Source organism: Triturus cristatus, chromosome 4_2, assembly GCF_964204655.1.
Source record: "Triturus cristatus chromosome 4_2, aTriCri1.1, whole genome shotgun sequence".
In the NCBI taxonomy this organism is placed as follows: Eukaryota; Metazoa; Chordata; class Amphibia; order Caudata; family Salamandridae; genus Triturus; species Triturus cristatus.
In genome coordinates, this window is record NC_140586.1 from 929,058,411 (window position 1) to 929,079,021 (window position 20,611).

Genomic DNA, 20,611 nt, shown 5'->3' on the forward strand with positions numbered 1-20,611 from the left:
CTGTAAGGCAAAACAATATTGGTGAGTACAGATTTATACTAGCGATCTCTTATGCTACCTACTGAATTTTGCGTACCTGTAAAGTAAAATAGCTTCCAGGTGTATAAAGCCTGGTCTTATTTTTACAAGGAAGGGGATTGCGCTGGGAAAAGGGATAAACAGAAGAAGCCTTAACACGATTTTCGTAAGGGGCATAAGTTTCCCTTGCATTTGTATTACATGTAGCATAACATTTTATGTGTTGTCCTGTACACACCATTCATCCGAGCAGCACCCGCTTCACAGGCGAAGAGCAGGCGGCCGCCTCTTAAGCCCCCTGTTAGGGATATATAAAAAACATTCACCAACTTAATCATTTATATAGCCCCAAGAAATGGTATGTCCAGCAAAAAGCGCCTTGCGCCTTTTTCCTGTTGATCACTGTCCAATTGCCAAAACACCTGATGCCCCCCTAATGGGTTTGTAAGTCGACGTGAGTAAGGTATATATCCGGGAAGTGTGAAGAGTTAAACTGCACTCCACTCTACCGCCGGCAAACAGGTTTACAAAATGTCTTGAGCAATAAATATCAGTTACAGCCTGGGGCGGAATATCACTTCTTTATCACAGAGTCTCGAGTCGCGTGGTGCAAGTGCACCCTTACCAGTACCAAATGCTGAAACAGGAACAAGCAGCGAGACACGCTGCTTCCACGAAGAATAATCAGCACCGAACCTGGCACCGGAGGCTTCTTTAAGCTCCTCCGCTTCCGGGTCACGTGGCACCTTCCCGTGAGGCAATCGCGGAAATCTAATTTTGCCTCATTGGAACTGTGGTCTTTAGGTTCTTCCGACCTCGCGCTTCTCGCGCCGATCGTCGAAATTCTCCCCGGTCTCCTTCTGGCTGCTCCTCCACCCACGACCATTCACTTTGAAGCGCTCCCGGAAGGGCTGTGATGGCGGGAGACGGGAGGGCCTTTCTTACGGATTCAGGTGGGCTGAGCAGGTGTGTGACAATCCGTCAGAATGAGTTGTCGGCACCCATAGCATCAGTTAAAACGATGACGGGGGCGATAGCATACACGCAGCGCGACATCCACGGCACATTTGTGGCACACTATTGAGACTTGTATAAATCGCGCGCGAGCCACACCCCTAGAGATAGACATACCTAGATCTAGATTTACCGCGGCCAACGCGTACACAAAGCGATGATTTGAACGCCCCTCTTCACCTAGAGGAGCTTGTACTTTAGTTAGTCTGCAAAGGGTTTGCAATTTGTAATTCCACCTGAAGTCTTGTAAATATTTTTATTACAGTATTTAGGTGAGTTTTCATTAAAGTTTTTCCATGGCTGGACATTAATTCCAGTAAGCCACATGCTGTGGTTGTGGGTTATCTGGAGCCCATATCTTGCTTTTGGGTGGTAAGCTGGCGTGCTCTCATCGACTCTCTTGTAGGTGATGCAGATGGATTTAAAGAGGATGCAAAAGAGTAGAGTAGTTAGTGGTGATCTCTGATTGCAGGAGATATCCTGTTGAATGTCTATGTTGAGGAATGTTGCACAATGGAGAACACTCATGAGCAGCACTACATGTTATGTTGTGTAAACTTGTATAGTGCACTAATCAATCGTGAGGGTATCCAGGTGCTTTGAGCAGGTGTTAAGGCGCAGGAACTCAACCAGTTATTCAAAGAACCAGGTCTTCAGCTTCTTGCAGAATTTGAGAATTAAGGAGGAGGAGGCCCTAATGTACTGTGGGAGGTTGTTTCACGTTTTGGGTGCGATGTAGAAGAATGATCGTCCTCCTATTCTTTTCTTGTTGATGCAGGTGTGTGTGCGAATGTGGCTGAGTGTAGGTGTCGGGTGGGTTGAAAGTGTATGCGGTTCTTCAGGTATGTTGTACGGTGTTATGCAGTGCTTTGTATGCTCAAGTAAGAAGTTTGAATTGTTGGCGTTTGTGAATAGAGAGCCAGTGTAGATCTCAGAGGTGTTGTGCGATGTAGGAGGTTGAGGATGAACCTTGCTGCTGTGTTTTGGATGGTCTGGAGTCTGTGTAGGAGTTGTTTGGAGATTCCTGCATAGAATGCGCTGCTGTAGTCTAGTGTACTTGTGATGAATGCTTGCGCGACTGTGCGTCTGGTGATCAGGGACAGCCATTTGAATATCTTGCGTAGCATGTGAAGAATGTGGAAACAGGATAAGTGGACCACATTGACTTACGCTGTCAAGTTGAGCTTATTGCCCGGGATGATTCCTAAGTTTCTGGCGTGGTCTATGAGTGTTGGTCCTAGCTCTGATGGCCAACAGGTATGATCCCATGGAGAATTCTTGTTCCTGAACACAAGTACTTCCGTCTTCTCGGAGCTGAGTTTCAGGCAGTTGGTTCTCTTCCAGTCTGCTACCTTGATCATGCAAATGGTGAAGTTAGTTCTGGTGGGGGTTGTCTTGTCAGTCCGGGATGGGCTGAGTTGGGTACCGTCTACATAAGATATGATGTTGATGCCTTGGGATCTGATGATATTGATGAGTGGAGTCATGTAGATGTTGATCAGGTTGGGACTGAGCTATGAACCCTGGGGGGCTCCATAGATCTGATTCCCCATGTATAGGGTGGTAGCCTAACTCTCTGTGCCTATGGTGTGCCAGTAAGTAGGATGTTGTCTTCTCCTAGGTGAGAGAGGACTAATGCTTGATAACCCATTCAGCATCCTTCTTCCAGAAGGAATTGCTCCAATTTACAGATCAGCGACACCTGATGTTGCTGTATTCAAAGAGATTGGACACTGCTGGCAAGATATGTTAAAAAAAACTTCAAGGTTCATTTCATCCAGTCATTGTCCGACATGGGCTTGTTGGCTTGCACCGACAAGGCGTATTAGGTTGGTTTTGGATGGGATAAAGTGAATGAAATGAAAGAAACATTTATAGAGCGCATAGCTGCTCTAAGGCATCCCAGCGCTGTATGCAGACGCGGACCAAGACAGCACCTTTTACTGCGCAGTGACTTTAAAAAGCTAAGTTTTTACTAATTTACGAAATGCCAGATGGTTAGATTCCTGGTGGATGTGACGGGGGAGGGAGTTCCACAGCCTTGCGGCATTTATTTTTAATTTTTTTTAATAAAGTTTTATATAGCGCGAACTTGACCCAAGAGGGTATCAGAGCGCTTTACATTTAGGATTGTTACGTTAAAAGTTACATCAGTTACAAGAGCGTGGGAAGGTACAGTATACAAAAATAATGTTGCAAGAATTTGTAGGAGGGAGGGAAGGAAGGAGTCAGTAGCAGGCAGACAAGAGGGAACTGTGCCCAATGTCCGGCTGGGTAGGTGACGGTCAGGGGGAAACCAGGGCCCATCTCCTCAATAGCTGTCTAGCAGCTCCACCGGATATCAGCCAAGTTGCTCAGGTCTCCAGAGGATCGTTGCATTACAAGGTACATCTAAAAAAGAGTTTATATAGCGCTGGCTAGACCCGGAGGTATCAGAGCGCTTTACCAGAGGAACTTTGTGTTACAAGCTGCATCAGTTACCATAGCGTAGTAACGTAGTAAGGTACCCTAAACAAACAACAAGGTTGAAAGAATTCGTAGGAAAGGAGGGGAGGAAGGAGCCATAGCAGGGAGACGAGGAAGTACTGTGCCCAATGTCCATCTGGGTAGGTGACGGTCGAGGGAGGCATTGTAGGAGAAAGAGCGGCCACCGCTTCTTGCTCTCTTTATCTTAGGCACTGTGGCGAGCAGCATGTTTGTAGAGCGGAGGCTTCTGTTGGGAAGGTACGGGATGATCATAGATTGATTGATCATGGGTCCCTTTCCCCAGAAGGACTTATGGGCAATACACAGTACTTTCAATTTGATTCTCTCCACTATTGGCAGCCAGTGTAGTGTTCTCAAAGTAGGCTTAGGCGATTGCCGATACGGGATGCCTAGGAGCAAACGGGCTGCGCAGTTCTGAATAATCACTAGTCTGGTTGTCGTGGCCTTAGGAGCTCCTAGATAAAGGGCATTCCCGTAGTCCATGCGTGAGAGAATCAGAGCCTGGACCATTATTTTTCTGGCGAGGAATGGGAGGAGAGGAAGAACTTTCCGAAGCAAGGAATAAGGTTGAGGTGGATACTGGACATATAGTAAGTCTTCAGCAAAGTGATATTGTGTCCTGAAGCAATGTTTAGTTACAGCTGGGTGTCATCAGAATATTTTTAAATGCTGATGTCCATGTTTACCAGTAGGGACCCCAGGGGTTCCATGTTAAAGAATACTGATTAGAGGCTGGAGTCCTGAGGGCTGCATCATGTTATAAGCTTGGGCTCAGATGTACATAACCTATTTACAGGTCAAAAGCCAAGCGGAACAGATGGTCCCTTTAGTACACCTCATTAAGTCTTGTTCTAAGAACAGATAATGGGAAGAGAGTTCCAAAAGGTGCAGCCTGCGTTTGCAAACTGATACCCTCACAACGTGGTTAGTTTGCTTGACAAAGGCACAATTTGTGGGTTATGGCTCACCTTAGACATATGGGTTGTCTGATCACACCACTGCCATCTCCTTTTTGGACAGGAAGGTTTTAACAACAGGATTGCACAGGCTAATAGGGGCTCACTTTCCAATATGGAGGGTCTGCCAAAGGGTGAGGTATGTGTTGCACAGGCTCCCAAACAAGGGAGGGAAAACCTCACAGAGGCGCCAGAGGCGCCATTTGCACAAAACTCCCAACTACAGCTATGGTAAGATACACAGTGGTCCAGCTGATTGTGCCCAAGACAATAACTGAAAGAGGAAACCCTCAATAAAGTGTCAGGTGCAGCTGCAAATGCTAGATGGTTAAAGAACACATACAATGGCATTTTAGAAGAGTTTCGACCAGGAAAGAGTAGGGGGCATGCTGAGATGGGGAGAAACGTATACAGCTAATACCAGGCCAGGAAGTGGTAAAGGAAAATTACTCCACCAAACCAAAAGACAGAAAGAGAGACAGGGGAGAACTATAAGATGACCACAAATAACACTGAGATGAAAACCCAATATCTCTCCATGGCTGGGACTATGGGTGATAGGGAGGTGGGCCCCAACAGCTCCATTGATCCTGTCCAAACTCAAGGCTCATAAGAGAGGAGGACGAAACAGGCACAACCATAAAAAGCTATCCTTTTGTGCAGGTCTATCTTGGAAACACATAGCTAGACTAGTAAAAACTGAGAATGTTCGACAGATCTCCAAGAGAGACACATCCATGCCAGACTTTTAGGCAAAACATATAAAATGCAGTTGTTCTAAGTATACCTCCTTTTACATAATCAATGATTATCCTGAAAATTATATTGATCTCTTCCTCATTGACATATATTTGACATAGATGGCATCAAGACTGCCATTAAACAGACATCTCATAGGGACCAGAAAACGAAAGCCTTTTGTAAGCCAGAAGCTTCGTATAGATAAGAAACCGCATCCGCAGTGAAGCTGCCGACTCCACGGAGGCCAATGAGCAGGAAAGATCCGATGAAGGAAACCGGAAGAGTTAAAAGCGCCAGGGTGTAAAACTGCACCAACAGAAAACCTCACAAAGAAAGCGCAAATCTGGAAAGTCCCTTATGCTTCCGAATCTGTGTCAAAACATATACATGCAGACATCGTAATTATAGCATATTCCTTACTTACATTGAACAACTCACTCTATAAGTAACCTAACATTAGGTTGGGTTAAAATAAGTTGGTTTGCCGCAACCAGTGTGACTCCAACAACCTAAGAGAATCAGGAATCTGCCTGATCTATATGTTCAACATTGGACATCATGTTCGTAGGGAGTGGCACTGGCACTGGTACAAAGGTTAAAAATACCCACATAGAAAAGTTCTTATATAAACACACAAATCTTGTTCAAGGCATACATAGACAAAATAATGGATTCATACTTGAAAACAACTTCTGCACAAACTGCCATTAATTCGACTGGATTTTCTGATCAACCTTTTACAATCCTGATTGCAACATAAGAATGTATTTCTGTATAATAGGTTGTGGACACATACATATAGATTGTGGTATCATATTTTCCAAATGATCTTGATCTCACACCTACACATTTCACGTGATGAAATGCTTCTTCAGGGGTATCATGGGGCCAGCAAGCTACAGAGGTTTACCATCATCCACACTCTATTACAGTTCGGTTTACCGTCATCCACACTCTATTACAGTTCGGTTTACCGTCATCCACACACTATACAGTTCGGTTTACCGTCATCCACACTCTATTACAGTTCGGTTTACCGTCATCCACACTCTATTACAGTTCGGTTTACCGTCATCCACACACTGTCACAGTTCGGTTTACAGTCATCCACACTCTATTACAGTTCGGTTTACCGTCATCCACACACTGTCACAGTTCGGTTTACAGTCATCCACACTCTATTACAGTTTGGTTTACCGTCATCCACACTCTATTACAGTTTGGTTTACCGTCATCCACACTCTATTACAGTTCGGTTTACCGTCATCCACACTCTATTACAGTTCGGTTTACCGTCATCCACACACTGTCACAGTTCGGTTTACAGTCATCCACACTCTATTACAGTTCGGTTTACCGTCATCCACACACTGTCACAGTTCGGTTTACAGTCATCCACACTCTATTACAGTTCGGTTTACCGTCATCCACACACTGTCATAGTTCGGTTTACAGTCATCCACACTCTATTACAGTTCGGTTTACCGTCATCCACACTCTATTACAGTTCGGTTTACCGTCATCCACACACTTTTACAGTTCGGTTTACAGTCATCCACACTCTATTACAGTTTGGTTTACCGTCATCCACACACTGTTACAGTTCGGTTTACCGTCATCCACACTCTATTACAGTTCGGTTTACCGTCATCCACACACTATACAGTTCGGTTTACCGTCATCCACACTCTATTACAGTTTGGTTTACCGTCATCCACACACTGTTACAGTTCGGTTTACCGTCATCCACACCTGTCATCCACACTCTATTACAGTTTGGTTTACCATCATCCACACTCTATTACAGTTCGGTTTACCGACATCCACACTCTATTACAGTTCGGTTTACCGTCATCCACACTCTATTACAGTTCGGTTTACCGTCATCCACACACTGTCACAGTTCGGTTTACAGTCATCCACACTCTATTACAGTTCGGTTTACCGTCATCCACACACTGTCACAGTTCGGTTTACAGTCATCCACACTCTATTACAGTTCGGTTTACCGTCATCCACACACTGTCATAGTTCGGTTTACAGTCATCCACACTCTATTACAGTTCGGTTTACCGTCATCCACACTCTATTACAGTTCGGTTTACCGTCATCCACACACTTTTACAGTTCGGTTTACAGTCATCCACACTCTATTACAGTTTGGTTTACCGTCATCCACACACTGTTACAGTTCGGTTTACCGTCATCCACACTCTATTACAGTTCGGTTTACCGTCATCCACACACTATACAGTTCGGTTTACCGTCATCCACACTCTATTACAGTTTGGTTTACCGTCATCCACGCACTGTTACAGTTCGGTTTACCGTCATCCACACTCTATTACAGTTTGGTATACCATCATCCACACTCTATTACAGTTCGGTTTACCGTCATCCATACTCTATTACAGTTCGGTTTACTGTCATCCACACTATATTACAGTTCGGTTTACCGTCATCCACACACTGTTACAGTTCGGTTTACCGTCATCCACGCTCTATTACAGTTCGGTTTACTGTCATCCACACTATATTACAGTTCGGTTTACCGACATCCACACTCTATTACAGTTCGGTTTACCGTCATCCACACTATATTACAGTTCGGTTTACCGGCATCCACACTCTATTACAGTTCGGTTTACCGTCATCCACACACTGTTACAGTTCGATTTACCGTCATCCACACTCTATTACAGTTCGGTTTACCGTCATCCACACACTATACAGTTCGGTTTACCGTCATCCACACTCTATTACAGTTTGGTTTACCGTCATCCACACACTGTTACAGTTCGGTTTACCGTCATCCACACTCTATTACAGTTTGGTTTACCGTCATCCACACACTGTTACAGTTCGGTTTACCGTCATCCACACTCTATTACAGTTCGGTTTACTGTCATCCACACTATATTACAGTTCGGTTTACCGACATCCACACTCTATTACAGTTCGGTTTACCGTCATCCACACTATATTACAGTTCGGTTTACCGGCATCCACACTCTATTACAGTTCGGTTTACCGTCATCCACACACTGTTACAGTTCGATTTACTGTCATCCACACTCTATTACTGTTCCTTAGGCATGCTACCCCTGAGGGAAGCTGCAATTCCTGGCTTCAGAACAAAAGATGGGCAACGTTGTTTACCTTTGGTGCCCACTGTCTCGAGCACCTGAATCCACACAACTTTCTCGCACCCGCTGGACTTGTGCCATCCCAGTTCTGAACTAAGTGAAGAGATTTCACGAAAGGTATACACATCATCATCTTCACTGGCCTAGCCAAAAAACTCACAACCAGGTTGAAAAAGGCTACAAATCTGGAAGCAGAATGTGACTGAACTTATGCATGTACATCGTAAAGTCTAGCAACTTCTACTATTGTAGCTGGCACATAACTATGAACTGACCACCAGATCAAGCAATATTTCTCAAGAGAACGAAACATGGCAACGTATGCTTGGGTATGCAAGACCACCGTAAACTGCGGAACACCCTCAACCTTACCTGAGGTCTTAGCCACAGCACAAGCGGTTCAGGATTTTTTTTTAAACTGTCTTGTCTTTAACCTAATTATACCGCGACTCAGGCGCTGCAAATGAAGCACCCCGGCCGCTGGTTTCAACTCAGCTGATCAGACCCTAACCTCCCCCTTTCCTTCTGCACCGCCTTCTCTCTGTATCATCTTAGGCGCTGCAAAATAACCAAAAGCTATAAGAAGCTCAATACAGAACTCCTAAATAAGTACATAGCATAGTATATTAAGCAAAGTGTTTCGAGTACTGGATCTGTCAGCCAAAGGTGAGTTATATGCTGGGCTTGAGAAGTGACACATGGGACAGGGAGCCGGGCAAGTAGCATCCAACTGGCAGAGCAGGAGATGGGCACAGGAAACCGGTTGGACAGGGACAGTCAGCGAACAGCGGATGAGCAGGTCATCTAGAAGTGAGTATGAATAAAGCACAACAGGCAACCGGCACGGCATGGTAGGTTGACTGGACTATTTCTTTTAGGTCTGGAGCTGTCACCTGTAGAACTGAAGACGTCAGTAAGCAGTGTGTTTGGGGCAGCCCACCGGCCAACTATGGCAGATGAAATCAGTTTCAGAGTGAGGCTGTGGCTGGTTGTGGCTCGGCTAGTGTAAGCAGCGAGCGTACTGTGTTTGGAAGGGCTGGAGGCGTTGCCTGTACGAATACAGAAGAGGTAATTCATGGAGCTCAGACTCCTTACCTTCTACCTCTACTTCGTTGAGCTTCTTCTCTTCCTCCTTGGACGCTTCTTCCTCATTGGCTTCTTGGTCCTCTTTGGGGTCCTCCTCGTCCTTGGGATCCTCTTCTTCTTTGTGCTACGGTTCCCCATCTGCAATGGGCTCCTCTTCCTTTTGCTCCCCTGTGCCTTGGCTGCACACGAGCACCAATGCCGCTGCATGCTCTCCCATTTATTTCCGATACAACTCTACTCCAATCCCTGTCCCAGCTGACTGATGGCTTTGCGTGCATGCGTGGTTTGTCTGCCCTCATCGTGCGAGGAAGCGAAGTCGGGACACAGGAACAATTGAATTAAATAAGAGACTAAACCATGGCTCTAAGTAAAGAGTTAGACGTTGCAGTGTTACTGCAGCTGCGCCGGTCGTCATCTTGAGAGGGGATAATGTTTATTAGTGCCTTTTGATTCCTGTAAGAAGAAGCATTTGCAATGCAATAGCACTCACATTTACGCGAAACCTATTGCATATTGCATAACGGTCAATGGGTGGGAGCACGGGCACTGACAAAGGGAGTGCTGGCGGGGGAGAAGGGGGCACAAAGGAGTACTCACAGTCCACCTACGGTGTAACACTAGAAGTAAAATGGCCGGTAGCCATGGGAGGTGACAAATGACAACATAGCTGTCATAAGGAGGGACTAACAAGCCTCAAAATGAATCAGAAGACAAAGACACAAGCCAATGGGCAGAGCTTCCACAAAGCTTCCACTCTGTACTGAATACTGCATGCCTCGCAAATGCGCTGCCGCTATAGGCTCAACCTAAAAACTGTAACAGAAACAATTCTAAAAAGCATACCTATTTAATTACACATAAAAAGTACACAATCTAAAAAAATTACATTTTGCAAAAAATATATTACATAACACAAACATTACTGAATAAAAAATAATATAATATTAAATGCACATAAAAATCATAATAATATAAATTTAAACCATATAAACAAAGCTAAAAAATTGTAGGAATAATGCATATACTATTCCCACTCCAATCTCTGCAACAGTAGGGAAATCAATGGACTCAGGAGGGGTACAAATTACTTTTCCCATTTCAGCCACTGCAACAGTAGTAAATCTTTTGGATTGTGGAGGGTTACAATTTACTATTCCCACTCCCTTCTGTGCAACAGTAGGGAAAGTGTCGGATTAACGGAGGGATGTAATTTACTATTCCAGCTCCAGTTGGTGCTACAGTAGATAAAGTGTTGGACTCAGGAGGGGTACAAATTTCTATTCTCACTCTAGTGGTGGCAACAGTAGGGAAAGTGTTGGATTGCGGAGGGGTAAAATGTACTATTCCCACTCCAGTCGGTGCAACAGTAGGGAAAAGGGTTGCACTCAGGAGCGGTAAAAGTTTTTAATCCCACTCTAATTTGTGCAACAGTAGAGAGAGAGCAGTTCATTTCAAACAAATAAAATATTTTAACAACTACATTAAATAACAACAGATATAAATGTTTAAATATATCTATAAATTGTTTTAAAAAATTTAAAGAAATGCATATTTATTACAGTGTTTAATTCATATTTTAAATTTAACAAAGAATATAATTAAAATACCACACTATATTTTCACAATCATACCAACTAACACATGTAATGTTATTTACAATAAAAAAGTACAATACAATTAACTCATGACATAACATAATAAACATTTTTCAAACAATAAATACATATTTTACATTTATTATAACTTAAATAACTTTCTACCCTATACCTCTACAAAGTAAACAACACACACCTAAAATATATCTTAAAACTTATAATTACATATTTTACATAATTATCAATTACACATTTAATAGTAATTAACTAATAATAAAACTATTATATTTAATTAACTTCCCACCCTTTATCCCTACAAACCCAACAACTTGCACCCAATATATAATTAAAATAAAATCTTAATTACTCAATTTACATAATCAATTATCAATTAAATAATTATTAATATTTGACATTTATTATTAATTATTATAATTACTTTCCTTTGCACCCTTTAGCTCTAAAAAACCACAACCCACACCAAAAAAAAAGAATTCTATTAATTACACAAATTACATAATAAGTACATAATTAATAATTATTACAAATTAATTACTAAATAATTATAATTAAGTAACTTCCCACCCTATACCCCTACAATCCGCACCTAAAACTTGACACAGTTAGCATAATTATCAATAAATATTTAATATTAATTAAAAATAAATTATTAAATATTATAACTTACTTCCTGCCCTGCACACCTATAAACCCCACAACCCACCACTGCACTAAAAATAAAAATAAACTATTAAATTACATTTAATAACAACTACAAATAATTATACAAACAATTTAGAACAGATACAATTAAATATATACTAAAATACATTAAAATAATTAAAAAACGATATTATTAACAACGATATTTGTGTAAACTATATCAACAACATAGGCCCTGATCACGATGTCGACACCGATGCGAGAAAGGAATCGCGTGACCATGGGTCGGAATCTGCAATCCCATTTAGGATGTGATCGTCTAAAGGGGCCGATTACGATGTCATGTGGAGAGGCTGCGACCGACAGTTACATTCCCCTAGACCGTGTTGGAACCCTTCCGACTGACTCGTAAGTTACAATCCGACCGACCGATTACAATGTTCGCGGTTGGATTGTAAACCTGATGGTCTTTCCGAATCGGTTCCGACAGGCTCTCGGAGAAGATTGCTTTCTGGCTTGTCTCCTATTTTCTAAAGTCTTAGGGACACAAAAGACTTCCTGCAGTCCTGCTGGTGCTGCTGGACTCTGCCATCTGATAGTCCTACCCTTGCCTGAGGTGCCCTCTCCACTCCTGGGCCTCAGAAGTGGGTTCCTGCAGCTATTTCCTACTTCGAGGTCAATGCAGAGGTTACTCTGCGCTGATCGGAACCGACACATTACCTTCAACGCCGAAGCAGCAGCCACTCAAATACAGCAATTCTACAGCCAGGACAGCTTGACACCGACGGACAGCGCGGCTCGACATATATCGCCAAGGGGTCAGACAAAGCTTCCATTGACGGCATGGATTATTGCCAATGCTCACACCATCTACGGATTGATGCAGCGCCTCCATAACTCCTCACCTCAGGTCTTTGACATCGACAAAGGCTTTATCCAAGGAATTTCTTCAGGGGGACCTGTCTGGGTCCTGTAGCCGGTCTGCCATCGATCGCAGTCGGACTGAACTTAAACTTTGCACTGGTCCTCGTGACCGCAAATAACCCTTTGACCGCTAGTGACTTCTAAGCACTGCTTCCCATTTAATCTTTAAAAATTCTAATCTCGACTTCTACTGATTGGATTTTTGTCGTTTTGGTCCTGTTTTAATCAGATAAATACTCTCTCTTTTTCTAAACTGGCGTGGAGTATTTTTCGTGTGTTTTCACTGCGTTACTGTAATTTAAGTGCTGCACAAATACATTACATATTGCCTCTTAAGTTAAGCTTTACTGCTCTGTGCCAAACTACCTGAGAGTGTGTACAGGATAATTTAGGGTGTGTATCTCACTTACCCTGACTCTTCGGTGGTGGTCCCTACTTAGACAGGGTGCATACCTCTGATAACTAGAGACCCCATTTCTAACACCTGTGTTTTTTGATAATTTCTCTTATTTGAATGTATAGAATTCTGCATGGTATTTGAGACCACTTTTATAAATGTTTCAGGAGTACTTCCAGAAATAATTTGAATAGTGACATACTTTGTTGTTATGTTATGTTATGTGAATTTGAAGAGCACCGCTAATCACCTGTAGGGCAGGCCTTTTCGTCTAGAAGAACCATGCCTTTAGATTCCTTCATAAGTCAAAAAGAGAGTGGGAGGTTCTGAGGTGTTTGGGCGATTGTTCCAGGTCTTGGCTGCGAGGTATGAGAAGAAGCGTCCTCCGCTTGTGGTCTTCTTGATGTGAGGGAGGTGTGCTCTTCCCTGGGACGCAGATCAAAGGTTTCTGGTAGATTGGTAGAAGTTGAGGCGGGGTTTGAGGTAAGCAGGACCAGTGCTATGGGGAGCTCTGTAGTTGTGGGGGAGTAGCTTGAAATTACATATTTCCTGAAGTGGGAGCCAGTGGAGTTTGTTGAGCTGTCGAGACACCGCTTTCGTGTGATATCAACCTGTTCACCCACTGTTCCTGATATGTTTCTGAACATAAGATTGCAAAAATCATTCATTTCGTCTTGTGCATGAATGGAAGCAATCCTCCAGTACTAGTGCAAACATACTTTATTTGTGGGAAGAAGAGGCCTTTACTGAGAAGGTACAGCCAGAAGGATGGCAGGGCCACAAAATGTGACCCAGCTGCAGGCAGTGGAGTCCTGAACCATCCTTTATTTTTGGTATGAAGAGGACTTTGCTGAGCAGGTACAGCCAGGAGGTTGGCAGGGCCACAAAAGGTGACCCAGCTGCAGGCGGCAGAGTCCTGCGTAGGCGATATATGATGTCCAAGCTGAAGCTGTGCTATGATCTTCATACTCTGCTTTCCTTTTCTGTCTGTTTCTCCTGCAGGATGATGAACTGCTCACTCACTGGTTCATGCTTCGCAGATCTCACGTCTGCTCTCGGAAGCCTCACAACTTTCAAAGAGCTGAATTTGAACAAAAACGACCTGGGAGACGCTGGAGTGAAAGAGCTCTGTGAAGGACTGATGAAAACAGAATGCAGATTACAGACTCTGCGGTAAACTGCTGCATTTGTATATCCTATTACAACATTGAAGAACAGGTTTCACAGTCAAGTCAATTAAAGTATAGAACATGAAAGGATTCCTTGTAATGCACGTAGAAGGACTGAGCCTTCTAAATGGGAGCATGTACTATTGAAACTGTGACAGAAATAGTAGTGCCAGCAGTTGTGTATTACCATCTGCTGTAGAATGTACCGTTTACAGAACAAGCAAATGTTTCCCAGGAATGAGATCCCCTCTGCTTGAGACCACTGGTGGTACCAGTAATATTGGGAGAAATCACACTCTTAAGTTTATCCAAATTACATAAGAAAATACTCTCTAAAATGTGACAATACTTGACAAAAAAGTGGAGGTTATCATTAAAAAAAAACATCAGTACGATGTTTATATTTCTAAAGGGTTCACACAGTCTGCTGGTGTAATAGAGTGATTTTATCTCAGACAGCCATCTCAGTATCTCCAGGTTATTGGTTATTATTATGAGAGATTTGGTTTTTGGGTTTAACCTTTAAAACACTAAAAATCCCACTGTAAGGAGATGTTCGACTTACACCAGACCGCGCTCTTTTTACTTCTTCTGACTGCAATCGTGTTATTGGAACTGGTCACAATCGGTCACACTGTCAGAAATGTGTTATTACACAGAACCCCATTGTAGGAAAGTGCCTCTTTGTGATATGGTCATCCCCACTTTTTGCTCACTAATACTGGTGTTGTTTAGTTGTGCCCTGGGTCCCTTCTAACCATCCCAAAGTGCCAGTACTCTTTCCCTAAAACAAATTAAATGTTGAGTTGTAACCCAATTTGCAATGACTTTAGCACCCCAGTAAATCCCTGGTCTATGGTACCCATGACATGGGTACTAAAGAGGGTCCCGGTGGGCTGCAGCATGTATTATGCCACCCTAAAGGACCGACACTAAAACACATGCAGACTGCCATTGCAGGATGCGTGAAATGGTGCAAACCATTGTGAAAACACAACATTGCACACACCCTGTGTGCAATACCCATGCCCACTGCATGTACTATATGTAATTCACCCCTCAGCAGGCTGTAGAGGCCTAAAGCAGGACTCATTATGTTACATGTGAGAGCACAACTGCATGAGCAGATGTGCCTGTGTGATGGCCATCTCCATTGCCGGTCATTGCAAGTGTTCAGGAAGCCATTTTAAAGACATGTACTGGGCTTTGGTCGTTACGAGTTCCCCAGCTACATGATGGCTTCACTGAAAGTAATGGTGTTTGGCATCAAACATCTTGTCATAATAAATCCATACTGATGCCAGTATTGGATTTATTATGGCATGCACCTAGAGGGCACCTTAGAGGTGCACCCCGAAAACCTACTAGTCTCTTAGTGTGCTAGCTGACTGTTAAAATCCAGCCGGCCACCACCGATGAGTTTCTGACCCCCTGCCAGGGAGAGCCCACGCTGCTCTTAGAGGCCAGAAACAAGCCTGCTCTGGATTGAAGTGTTTATACCTTCTCCAGCAGGATGACTAGTGATTTAGCTTATCAAGGCCAGAGGCTTCAAAGTCTCTGCCGCCTTTGATATGTGACCCCGGCTTCACACCACACCTTGGGAATGCCACCCCCTGACCTGGGGCCCATTTGGCACCAGAACTGGAGGGAAATTAGATAGTCAGAAGGCATTTTACACTTTCAGGCTAGGCATCCCCTAAGGTGGGCCACCTGAAGTGGACAGGCGAAGAAGGGTTTCACCATATTGTTTTTGGTAAAACTAGAAACTCTGGGTCAGGTTTATGCCCACTCCTGACTGGAAGTGGTCATATAGGTGGTCTAGTCACCCCAGGAGTAAGTAGCCCATGGGCTACTACCCCACACTCCCTTTATGGTCCCTGAATTCAGTATTTGGGGGGGCCCTTGACACCAGGAGAACAGATTTGTCTACCTGGGAACAGAAGAAGGACAAAGAAGAGCAGTCACTGAGGACTTACCCAAACTTACACACAGCATTTTAAACATTAGCACACTGAAATGTGTCCAGTTCAGGTATATTGTTTGGTGACGCCTGAGGATGTAGACTAGAGGATACCATGGAATTCCATATTATAAAAAAAATAACAAAAGGGAAGCTTTGCACTTACTGTTAATGACATTTTAATGATTCCACTAGCGAACCTGACAGCTGCGCGTGTAGTGTCACACTGCACTATAGGAACCTGGCCCCATCCTGCTAATTGTGTGAGTACCTGACCATGGCCTCCATAGGCTCCTATATGCTGTTCTATGTGCACCTGACCCTGGCCTCACGTAGACTGTTCTATGATCACATGACCCTTGGACTGTTCTATTAGCACCTGACCGATTGACTGTTCTATGAGCACCTGATAAATAAATTGTTCTATGAGCACCTGACCCTAGTGTAGAAAGTTGGCTCTCTATTTAGTTCACTAAAATGTAGTACACTGCGTAAAGAGACTAGTGAGATCCAGAGTGGAATACAGAGGCAAAAGCAGATAATACTAACGCTCTGTTTGTGGTAGTGTAGGCAAATGGTTAGGCTTTTCAGAGGGTGGTGCTAAGCATTTGTTGTGCACTCAGAGGCAATAAATAAGACACATACTCAAAAATAAACCCAAGACCAATTTGCAAAAAAATCCATTGGTTTTTATGTAATTTTTCAGACCAAGAACTTCGTTCTAAGTTAAGTACTTTTTAATCATTTATAAAATCTGTTTATTGGCATTTGACAAGGTTTACAGCACACATTGAAGCCAGAGCAACTTACATCAGTAGCGATATCATCGGTATTTACCCAGGCAGGTGTACATAAAGTGGTGGAAGGTAGACATATTTCCGGGTCTCATATCAGCAATAGAGGCGTCTTAACTGTGGGGGAACCATGAAGTCCCTGTCAAGTTCTTGCCGCTGAGAGACCCCCCCCCACCCCCCATGGAGGCCTGTTATCATTCCACCCACTTTCCCCAGTCGCCTTACCATAAACAGTTAGCGAACCAAGACATAATGGGGTAGAACTTCAGATACCCAATCAAAACAACAACAGCCCCAGCTACACCCGACTTGCGGTCTAGCGTCACCTAATTCTGTCTCCTGATCCGTCCCCCCCATCTCGACGCCCCTTATACAAACTGCTTTATTGGCATTATCAAATTTTACTTTGCGCCCCACCTGGGCAGCTAGGCCCTCGCCGCAGCACTGCAAACCTCGCTCCTGGCTTGGCTAGTATCTGGCCGCTCTAGGGAGGCACCCACACCGCGCCCATGACAAATCCCCATATGTTCCCCGTCTAGTCGCCCCATGGCCTGCAATAGTGCCTCCCACTGATGTGCTATGGGCGTCTTCCTGAGGCCTAGTGTTTCTTCCCTTAAAAGAGCCGTGCCCTCCGCCCATACTAGGATGAGCCCTGCCATGCCCGCGCGTGAGGTGGGTCAGCCGCTTTCCAACGTTTAGTGAGCAGCCGCTTCGCCACCACAAACCCTAGGTCAATAAACCGAGAGGTGATCTTCGTGGAGGGAGTTCTGCGAAAGAGGTGCAGGAGGTAGACATGCCATTCGAACGGGATGTTGTGACCTGTGCATGTATGGAGTGCCTCTTGCACCACCCGCCAGTACGAGCACAGTGCGGGACAGCTCCATAACATATGGACCAATCCGGCATCTAGCTCTGCACAGCGAGGGCAACCCGCGTCCGTACGATGGAAGTATCTGTTGATGGATTCGGGCGTAAGGTATGCTCTATGCAAAATAAAAAATTGTATTTGGCGGAAGCACATGTTCCGGGGAATCTTCATTGGGCCCTGCAGCACTCTGACCCATTCTTTATCGGCCATGGGTCGGGCCAGGTCCGCCTCCCATTTACGACGTAGCGGGGCCAGGCTAATCGCTGCATGCGTGCGCAGGGAGGCCGCAAACCATCGAATCATGTGCCTCCCTCGTCCCATCACATGAAGGTATTGCATCATGAGATGCTGTTCTGGTACCTCCCGGAGATCTCCCCATCGGCTCGCCAGCGTCGCCACCAGAGACCGGTGGCGAAGGAAGGGGCCAGGTGGTAGCCCTGTCTCCTCCGCTAGAGAGGCAAACGGGAGAACACCGTCCCGGTAAAGGTCCCCCATCGTTTGTATGTCTGCTGCGGTCCAGTCCGCCAGTTCTGAGGCACTAAGCACCCCCTGACCGCTAGGGGAGCCCTCAATCGGCATGGCCGGGGCATAAGGAGTCCGGGCCCGAGTGAGGTAGAGAGCACGACGGTAGCATTTGTAGGCCACCACCACAAGGAGGGGGACAGGTCTCGATACTTTCGCGGCCGGGTGGAATAGTTTGAGGAGATCAGCTAGGGGGAGGGGGGGTGCCGCAGTCGCTGTATCGTCCCGTCCTCTATCCGCTAACCACCGGGCTATCCACTATAGCTGCGTAGCTAGGTAATAATGCTCAAAACACGGCATCGCAAGGCCTCCCTGGTCAGTGGGGAGGTACAACTTGGGCAGCGCGACTCTGTGACGTGCGTTACCCATATAAAGTCTCGAAGGGACCGTGCAAGGTCTGTAAAGAAAGATGCCGGGATATAGGTGGGCAAGTTAGCAAAGTAGTACAGGAGCCGGGGTAAAATCACCATTTTGACCAAGGCAATTCGCCCCGTGACCGCCAGGGGGAGGGTGCCCCAAAACCGCATCTGAGTCCTGACAGCTGCAACAGCTCTGCCCAGATTGCCCTCCACGAGGTCTGCCGGTTGCCGATATATCTGGATACCCAGATAACGGAAGGTGTCCGGCTGCCATTTGACCCCGGACGCCCCCAAGATGGTAGATCGGATCTTGGGTGTCGGCTCGAAACGCGTAGAGGCAGGATTTAGCAGCATTCACCCGGAGGCCTGAAAGGGCGGCAAAGTCAAGCAGAATACGCTCCAGTCCCTAACAAAGTCCAGCAGGTCGTCTGCATAAAGCGATACCTGGTGCGTCGCATCCCCTAGTGGGATTCCATCAGCCAGCACCTTGCGAAGCGTGGCGGCAAGGGGCTCTATTGCCAGCGCGAACAGGAGGGGTGAGAGCGGGCACCCCTGCCTGGTACCACGACAGATCGGAATGGCATCGGAGATATATGGCCCGGTTCTCACCCTCACCGTGGGGTCCTTGTACAGAAGGGCCGCCATCTGGAGATACCCGAGGCCCAGCCCATAATGCGATAGCGCCGCTACTAGGTACCCCCACTCTAGGCAATCAAAGGCCTTTTCAAGCTCTAGGACCAGACAGCCCGCCCTAGGCCATTGCTGCACACTGTCATGAGCCACCCGGAAAAACTGCCGCAGATTGAGAGAGGTGCTACGCTTGGGCACAAAACCGTTTTCGTCCCCGTGTACCAGCACCGACACCGTTGGGGTCAGCCGCTCCGCCAGCACCTTAGCCAAGATTTTGTAATCAGCATTAAGTAGAGCAAGGGGGCGATATGACCCCAGATTGGTGGGATCCCGTCCAGGCTTAAGCAGAGACACCAAGTAGGCTTCTCGCATGGAGGCGGGCAAGGTGCACTCCTCAAGGGCCGCGATATAGAGAGCATGTAACCTGGGCACAAGTGACTCCCGATAGCTCTTGTAGTACTCTGCTGGGAGCCCATCCGGCCCCAGCGCCCTCCCAGAAGCCAGAGAGGCCACCGCATCTCCGATCTCCTCCTCGGTGAGGGGGCCCTCGAGCAATTCCTGATGTTCCTCTGGGACCGTGGGCAGACAGGCAGCCTCCAGAAACCTATCCAGGTCCTGTGCCTGCCGGCGCCCCGTCGAGCGATATAGGGCCGCGTAATGTTCCGTCATTACCTGATGGATCTCCCACTGTGTACACAAGCGACCCGTCGGATCTGCGAATAGCGTCTATCGGCTCGTGCGCAGCCTCCGTCTGAGCAGCCAGGCCAGTAGCCGCCCGCCCTGTCGGTCGTGGCGTGAACTCGAGCTGAATGAGCCGCATAATTATGGCAGTGTAAGCGCTCCAGCAACTCAGCATGGCGTGCCCGAAGCCGCGCCAGTCGGACCGAGTCACGACCCCCACCCTCGCCATGAAGCTCGCATGAGAGAAGGCGCGATTCCAGGCCGGCGAGCGACAATGCGAGCCGCTTACGAATGTTCCAAGTCGCGCATAGACAGTGTCCCCTGATAGTGGATTTATGAGCGTCCCACTCTGCTAGTTCGCCTCTCGCCGTCCCCTCATTTAGGTCAAAGAATTGCTCAATCGCTGTGCCTAGGGAGGCGCGAAATTCAGCGTCCTCCAAAGCCGTCGGCTTGAGTCGCCACGTGGGCACGTGGGGACCGGGGTCCCATGCGAGACGCAGCCTAAGAGGGTTGTGGTCAGAATGGGTCCGACCCAGATAGTCTGCCTGGTCCAACAGGGGAGTCAAAGAGTGGGAGCCCACCACCCTGTCGATACGAACGT

The 20,611-nt window shown here is 46.0% G+C and overlaps 1 protein-coding gene across 2 annotated transcripts in view; it reads left to right on the forward strand.

Annotated features, from left to right (window-relative positions):
* Positions 1-20,611, forward strand: part of LOC146835436 (NACHT, LRR and PYD domains-containing protein 3-like) — a 368,932-nt gene that overhangs the window by 274,630 nt on the left and 73,691 nt on the right. For both annotated transcript variants that reach the window (XR_014960731.1, XM_085602993.1), the window contains exon 9: positions 14,030-14,200. Coding sequence is in view for 1 of the 2 variants with exons in the window: in XM_085602993.1 (XP_085459119.1) it covers positions 14,030-14,200 (171 nt within the window). In the remaining variant the exon portion in view is untranslated. The remainder of the gene's footprint in view (positions 1-14,029; positions 14,201-20,611) is intronic.